The sequence below is a fragment of the Peromyscus eremicus genome, chromosome 5, assembly GCF_949786415.1.
Source record: "Peromyscus eremicus chromosome 5, PerEre_H2_v1, whole genome shotgun sequence".
Taxonomy (NCBI): domain Eukaryota; kingdom Metazoa; phylum Chordata; class Mammalia; order Rodentia; family Cricetidae; genus Peromyscus; species Peromyscus eremicus.
This window is the reverse complement of record NC_081420.1, coordinates 86,872,617-86,880,747: the sequence shown is the minus strand read 5'-3', so window position 1 is coordinate 86,880,747 and position 8,131 is coordinate 86,872,617. Positions and strand designations below refer to the sequence as shown.

At 54.7% G+C, this 8,131-nt stretch overlaps 1 protein-coding gene across 1 annotated transcript; it reads left to right on the top strand.

The window, feature by feature from the left end:
• Nucleotides 1-3,984: 3,984 nt before the first annotated feature.
• Foxc2 (forkhead box C2) lies at nt 3,985-6,257 on the top strand. Its single transcript, XM_059262517.1, has one exon. The coding sequence runs from the start codon at nt 3,985-3,987 to the stop codon at nt 5,467-5,469; it is 1,485 nt and encodes a 494-aa protein (XP_059118500.1). The 3' UTR covers nt 5,470-6,257.
• Nucleotides 6,258-8,131: the final 1,874 nt, after the last annotated feature.

The window sequence follows — 8,131 nt, the reverse complement described above, 5'->3', positions numbered from 1 at the left end:
TTCTGCTATCTCATTCCTAAAACTGAAGGCATCTCCTGAGCCCAAAGTATGCTAAGCAAAGAACTGAGAACAAAATCAGCTCCCAGCTTTTCTGCATTGGCCCATGCTGGGCCTGGAAGGCAGAAGTCTCTGGACCCTCCAGAACTTGCCTGTCATCACACATCCCAGTAGTCAGCTCTCTGCTCAACTTCCCAGCCCTCCTACAACACATCTCCGCAGGCAGGCAATTTGTTCAACAGCCCTGTGGGGTTTAATCCAGCCTTCTAGCCAGCCAGCTAGGATGTGCAGAACCTCCTTGCTTCCCTGGAAACTTCCAGAAGTCTCAAAAGATGTTTTGGTCGTTCAGCAGCCTTGACACATGGCAAAGCTATGGAAAATGACTTTTTGTAAGCTAAGTGCCAGGCACAGTTGACTTAAATCTTCTTGAGTTTTGCAGGTTTTATTCTTGCAGTGCAGAGCGTTCTGGCGTCCACAAGATGTCAGCACTTTCATTAGAACTAAACTGGCTTTCCTCGCTTCTTTTTGCGCCCCCGCTGTAGTTCCCCAGTTGGCCTCACGATGGCACCATCACCCACAGAGTGCGTGTCTCCAGGTGATGGAGCCCTGGCGCCTGCAGAGGAAGAAGGGCCTTTGGGAGGAGGAGGAGAGGCACCTCTCCGCCCTTTTCATCGCCTATTATTCGACTAACACACGAGGCCCCCATGGGGTCTGTTTTGCTTTCCTCTCGCTGACAAGACAAGGAAGAGAAGGAACAGGCAATAAGCAAGAATGTAGCAACTCTTAGAAGGCTGAGGTCTCTGCAGGCTGTCGGAGCCGCGTGACATGGTTCCTGCCAAGTCCAGGTGTGTGCAGTGTTGTTTTAAGATCCCCCAGTTGGCCTCACGATGGCACCATCACCCACAGAGTGCGTGTCTCCAGGTGATGGAGCCCTGGCGCCTGCAGAGGAAGAAGGGCCTTTGGGAGGAGGAGGAGAGGCACCTCTCCGCCCTTTTCATCGCTTATCACTCGAGGCCCCCATGGGGTCTGATTTGCTTTCCTCTCGCTGACAAGACAAGGAAGAGAAGGAACAGGCAATAAGCAAGAATGTAGCAACTCTTAGAAGGCTGAGGCCTCTGCAGGCTGTCGGAGCCGAGTGACGTGGGTCCTGCCAAGTCCAGGTGTGTGCAGTGTTGTTTTAGAAACCGGAACAAACAGATCTCTCATTGCTCCACGTAAGTTGGAGAAGCCCAGGTCGGTCGAGTGCAGGAACGCCACTACCACCTCTGAGCCTCCTGAGGAGCCTCCAACCCCTTCTTTGGGAGAAGGGATGAGAGACAGTCTGTGATTGCTAAACCAAAGTTCTTTCCATTCGACACTGGTTTAAACCTGGGCATACTCAGGGAGAAAGTGGCCTTTGGGAATTTAGATTTCATAGTCAGAGGTGTTTGGTTTCTGCCCTGTACTTTGATAAAGCTATTTAACACGGACACACACACACACACACACACACACACCCCTCACAAAAGCAGAGTATAAATATTGTCCCTGCAGGAAGCCCACAGCTGGGGGGGGGGGCGATTTTCTTGATCAATGGTGGAATTTCCAGCAAAATCGTGAGAAAAATTCAACACTGCCTGCCACGGGCTTCAGAGGTGAAAAGGCACTTTCTGTCATAGTCATTAAAAAAAAAACACTCCCCCCCAAAAAAAACACATGACCGCAAATACACTAGGGGCATTGGAACAATAAGGTCTTAGTGCGAACCTGAGAGGAGGGGAGGAGCTTAAACCCCTACCAGGACAGGCACCCACCTGCACCCGGGAAGCCTTATTTTGCTGCCTAAAGGGGGTGAAGGGGAAACATATCAAAGAAGAATCCAGAACAGCCACCCAAAAAATGCGTTTCCCTAGATGCTTCAGGTCTTGTACCTCCCTTCCCTTTAAATTCTGAAGTTATCTAGTCAAAGATAATACACACAAATAGTTATTTGGTTGTTTCGATAATTCATGTGATGCTCAAGGGTCAAGGCTGAAAAAGAGGGCTCTAATGTCTCAGCCTTTTGCTGACAATCTAGTGGGGGGGCACAAAAAGCTGAAACAAATGTATTATCAGTCGCCTTCTTCCCTACCCAACCGGACCAACAACTTCCAGAAGGTTCTGCGGGGCATAGAGCCTTTCCGAAGGGATGTCCCAGTGCTTCTGGGGAAGCGGGCCGAGCAGGGATCCGATGACGACCGGAGGTGTTGAAGGAATAAATAACCACTTCACAAATAAACAAACCGTCCCTGGGATTTCTAGAGGGAAGGAGAAAGCTTGAAGGTCGGAGACCTCGGTGTCGCTGCGCATCAAGACTGGCAACGATAAAAATCCTCCAGTTACCAGGCCCTCTGAGGAGCCGCTGGACCCCGGCTCACCTTATCAAAACTCAGCAAAACAAACAGACTGAAATATAGTCAAATTTACAGGATCCCAAAGATGCTGGCCTCAGAGTGGGATCTCGCGTGGGCCAGGGAAGCAGGTTGGAGGCCACGCAGTGCCGCACTCCCGTAAATCTCTGGCGGCGAAGCCCCGGGTGGAAAGCAGGCCTGGAGCTCCCCAAGCGGGGAGGGGACCCCGGCCAGCCTGCACTGGGGACACCTTCGGGCAGCGCGGGAGTCGGCTTCCCAAAGCAATGGCATAGCTAGAGAGAAGGGAGAACGGTCGGGTGGATGACACGGGAGGCTAGCCCGCGTCTACGCGGGAGAGGAGAGGGAGAAACAAGCGCAGGGTTCATGCGCTTCCCAGAGCCCCACGGAATGGGCTGGAGGACGCGGCTCAGTCACCCAAGCCACAGCGAAGACTGAGAATCAACTGCTCCCGAGGTGTTACCTCCCTGTTTAGCTTTCCCGCCGAGCCTTCCTTCCCAGCCGGACCCCCGGGCGTGGGAGCAGGAGGAACCCAGTTCTACAACCGGGCCTCCTTTGTGGGCTCTTCTCAACAGTCCGACCTCGAAGCGCCCTGTGGATTATTCACCATTGCATTCAGGAGGCCCCGCCGGCTCAATCCGTTTGCTCTGAACCCATTACGACTAGGCCCCGATAATTAAGAAATCTAATTATTCGCCTCTTCACTCATTAATAAGAAAAATCTTCAGGATCTTTGCTACTTACAAGGTCTGGGTCGGGGCAGACCTTTGCCCAACTTCATCAATTCGATTTTAAATTCCAAACTAAACCTTTTTTTTTTTTTTCACTTTGCAAAAGAACGAGTTTTTATTTTTTGCTGTGGACACGTGGTCTCGTTAAACAAAATGTGATAATAAAATAAAATTTAATAAGATGTAACTTATTTTTAAAAGTCCTCAAGTTAACTTGAGCTACAGGGGGTGGAGGGGGGGGGAGAAAATCTGGCTAAGAGCCGCTGGGTCTTAGAGCCGACGGATTCCAGCGCTTCTCGCCCTGATTGGTTCCATCCTTCTCACAGCTGCCAGATGATTGGTTCAAGCTTCCTGGAGGGGGCGCGGCCTGAGGAAAGTAAAAACTCGCTTTGAGCCTGAAGACTTTTGAAACTTTTCCCAATCCCTAAAAGGGACTTCGCTTCTTTTTCCGGGCTCGGCCGGGCAGCCTCTCCGGACCCCAGCTCGCTGAGGCTCCAGGCTGCCGTTCTGCTGGCGGGGCTTCGAGAGCTGCGGTCTCCTTTCCTAGCGTTCAGAAGGGTCGGTCTCGCTCCACGATCACGCGTGGCGTCTCTGCCGCCGGTTCAGGGCTGCCACCCACCGGGCCCAGAGCGCGCGGCCAGCGGGGCCGCCCCGGGCGCGCCCTCCAGGATGCTGACCCGCCCGGTCGGCTGAACCCGAGCGCTCCGGTCGGCCCGAGCGCCCGCGCCTTCCGCGCGTGGCCCGCGAGGCTGCCCCGAGCAGGGGCTGCCCGCGCCACTCCATCCCCTCCTGCTCTTCTGCTCCGGGCCTCGCTCGCCGCGGGCCGCAGTCGGTGCGCACAGGCGGCGGCCGAGCGTCTGGGACGCAGCATGCAGGCGCGCTACTCGGTGTCGGACCCCAACGCCTTGGGAGTGGTGCCCTACTTAAGCGAGCAAAACTACTACCGGGCAGCGGGCAGTTACAGCGGCATGGCCAGCCCCATGGGCGTCTACTCCAGCCACCCGGAGCAGTACGGCGCCGGCATGGGCCGCTCCTACGCGCCCTACCACCACCAGCCCGCGGCGCCCAAGGACCTGGTGAAGCCGCCTTACAGCTACATCGCGCTCATCACCATGGCGATCCAGAACGCCCCCGAGAAGAAGATCACTTTGAACGGTATCTACCAGTTCATCATGGACCGCTTCCCATTCTACCGCGAGAACAAGCAGGGCTGGCAGAACAGCATCCGCCACAACCTGTCGCTCAATGAGTGCTTCGTGAAGGTGCCGCGCGATGATAAGAAACCCGGCAAGGGCAGCTACTGGACGCTCGACCCGGACTCCTACAATATGTTCGAGAATGGCAGCTTTCTACGGCGTCGCCGGCGCTTCAAGAAGAAGGACGTGCCCAAGGACAAGGAGGAGCGGGCCCACCTCAAGGAGCCGCCCCCGGCCGCGGCCAAGGGCGCCCCGACGGGGACCCCGGTAGCGGACGCGCCCAAGGAGGCCGAGAAGAAAGTGGTGGTCAAGAGCGAAGCGGCATCACCCGCGCTGCCGGTCATCACCAAAGTGGAGACGCTGAGCCCCGAGGGCGCGCTGCAGGCCAGTCCCCGCAGCGCAGCCTCCACTCCGGCTGGCTCCCCGGACGGCTCGCTGCCTGAGCACCACGCCGCGGCGCCCAACGGGCTGCCAGGCTTCAGCGTGGAGACCATCATGACGCTGCGCACGTCGCCTCCGGGCGGCGATCTGAGCCCCGCCGCGGCGCGCGCCGGCCTGGTGGTGCCTCCGCTGGCTCTGCCTTACGCCGCCGCGCCACCCGCTGCTTACGCGCAGCCTTGCGCGCAGGGCCTGGAGGCGGCAGGTTCTGCGGGCTACCAGTGCAGCATGCGGGCCATGAGCCTGTACACCGGGGCCGAGCGACCCGCGCACGTGTGCGTCCCGCCCGCGCTGGACGAGGCTCTGTCGGACCACCCGAGCGGCCCTGGCTCCCCACTCGGAGCCCTCAACCTCGCGGCGGGCCAGGAGGGTGCGCTAGGGGCCGCGGGCCACCACCACCAGCATCACAGCCACCTCCACCCGCAGGCGCCGCCGCCTGCCCCGCAGCCCCCGCCCGCGCCGCAGCCCGCCACCCAGGCCACCTCCTGGTATCTGAACCACAGCGGGGACCTGAGCCACCTCCCGGGCCACACGTTTGCCACCCAACAGCAAACTTTCCCCAATGTCCGGGAGATGTTCAACTCGCACCGGCTGGGACTGGAAAACTCGACCCTCGGGGAGTCCCAGGTGAGCAATGCGAGCTGTCAGCTGCCCTACCGAGCCACACCGTCCCTCTACCGCCATGCGGCTCCCTACTCCTACGACTGTACCAAATACTGACACTCCCAGCCCGCCCTTGCCCCAGGCCCACACCGGCTTCGCCTCCCCATGGGACCCTCTTCGACGGAGCCGCAGAAAGCGACGGAACGCGCCCCTCTCTCAGACCTGGGAGCAGAGAGCTCCGCGCAACTCGCAGGTAACTTATCCGCAACTCGGTTTCTGAGATCCCAGCGAGTCCCTCTAACGGGGACGCAGCCCACCGAAACGAAATACCGATTTTTAAAAATTTCCTTTCCCTGTCCGGATACTGCGCCTGCTCCCTTTGGGGCTTCACAGATTAGTTTATGGACCAAACCCCACAGGGACCCCTAATGACTTTCTGTGGAGACGCCCCACGGGCGGGCGCATGAGGTCTCTCCGGATAAGGTGCCTTCTGTAAACGAGTGCGGATTTGTAACCAGGTTATTTTGTTGTTGCCCAGAGCCTTTAATATAATATTTAAAGTTGTGTCCACTGGATGAGGCTTCATCTTGCCCAACCGTTTCTGCCAAATTAAATTCAAGAAACCTATGTGGGTTTTTTCTCCCCACAGTACCATAATAAAATAGAATTCTTTCCCCAACTGTAGTTCTTTTACAAAACAAGAAAATAATTTATTTTTTTGTTGGTGGTGGATAACAAAGTCAATTATCTGATACTTTTAATTTAGAAAGTATGATGGCTTTGTACAGTAGACGCCATCTGAAGTATTCCTAAACGACACAAAAAGACTTAAAATTTTAACTTCATTTGTGTTTGTCTTATGTGGTCTCAATGTTGTATTTACCTTAAAATAAACCCATGTTGTTTTTCTGCCCAAAGTTCCGACAGTGTCTTTGTGTTCTTGAATTAAAAAAAAAAAAGTTGTAGTAAACCCACTTGTGATTATTTTTACGGTGCAGGTGGCCTGGTACGTGGATGCATGTACGTGTCATGGGACAATGGAGCTCTCCTTTAGTAGTAGAGAGGGCTCTCGATTTGTTGAAGTATTCCATCCTGGGATTTGTCTCTCATGGCAGGCTGAGGAACTGTTTTCCCCACATACACACATGGACAGGGTTGCCTGAGGGCAACTAGCTGGCCTCTGAACAAAATGCTTTTCGGACGCAGAAAACTCTTGCCAATTGTCAAAACAAAATGGTGTCACTCCATCTCAGTGTCCAGCTGTCCCCTGTTTAAGGGAGAAACAGAAAACGGACAAACGGTCACAGCTTGCCTACCTCAACAGAGCCAGAGCCTGGGTGAGTCCTGTGTTCCTTAAATGCGGACTTGTTGCCCCGCTAGTGTGTGAGCCGTACTGGTAAGAGCAAAAGAGGATTGATGTCTGGTATTTAACAGCTGGCTTGGGGGATCAGATTAGAGGTGGCTTTCTGTCTGATTTAAGTTCTCAATTTGGGCTTCAAATATCTACCCCCCTGTGGTGAAAGGGGGAGCCATGTCGCTCCTTATAAACACGATGTTTCAGCACTGAAATGGATCTGATTTTTAGCACACTAAAGAACAGGGAGATTATTTTTCTGATTTTCATTTCTAAAAAAATTTTTGATGGGGACAAACCTTGGATATACCTGGTGTGTGTGTGGGGTTGTCGGTGTCTTTCTTGCCGTTCTGCTGGCTGAAAAGCACGACTTCATCGCAGGCCTGTGTGTTGGACCTTAGGCGCTCAGCATCATGGATTCCCGCCCCAGCTGGTAACCTGTACTGTGCCCATGGAAGTTCTTCCTGCACAGAACATGTTGGCCAAGGGGGACTTTGCGGAAGGTCATCTGTTCCGCTCAGTGGTGGCCACTGTGTTATTGTTAAAACTGCAAGTTTTATATTTGCTATTTTGAAATGGATTTAGGGGAAGTTTGAATCCTGATCATTCTCCCCATATGTGTAAGACAGTCTTTGAACCTGCAACACCAGGAGGTGGCCCATGCTTCGTCACCTTTCATAAAGTGGGGACACTGAGGACTTGATGGGGGAGGGAGGAGGGGAGGGGGAGCAGGTATGCATGCCTTGGTTCCTAAGCCAGAGCAGATAGCTCAGGAGGAGCTCTGAAGATCTCTGGTCCCTCCCAACACTGGTTTCATTTTGTAAGGCTCTCTTCAAACCACTTGCCCCAGGAGAAGCGAACGGCTTCCTAGCCAGCTGGCGCTCTCCTTTCCCAGATGTTTTAGGGGCCTCCCTGAAAGCTTGCCCTCATCTTAAGATTTGGAACTCCTGGTGCCTTGTGACTGACCCAGGAAAAGAAAGGAGGTGGTTGGTGGGGGGGCGCGGGGGGGGGTGGTGGAGTTCTTAAAGAGAACTCTTCTGGAGTAGGTAGCTAGAGAAAAGCTCCCAGACTGGCACTATGCACGGTCTTTCCTCTTCTTGGAACATAGACAGCCAGCTTGTGTTGCGGGGCTTTTTCTAGGCCTCCTGGAGCAGCAGTGTGGAAAACGGCCCTGGGAAATATTGGTCTGGGGTGTCGCTTCCTCAGGGCGACAGAGGAGAAGGACAGGCCGCAGACGTTTGGGTTTCTAATTCTTAGGCTCTGCTTGGCCCAGCCTTCAGCAGCCGCAGCCGCTCCTTAGAACTGGGGGTTTATCACCACTCTTCAGATAAACCAGGAAGCGCCTCCCTGCCAGTGTAGCCAGCAGCAAGGAGACAAGGTCGGGCCACAATATCGGGGTCTTGACAGCCACACGGAGAGCTGGAT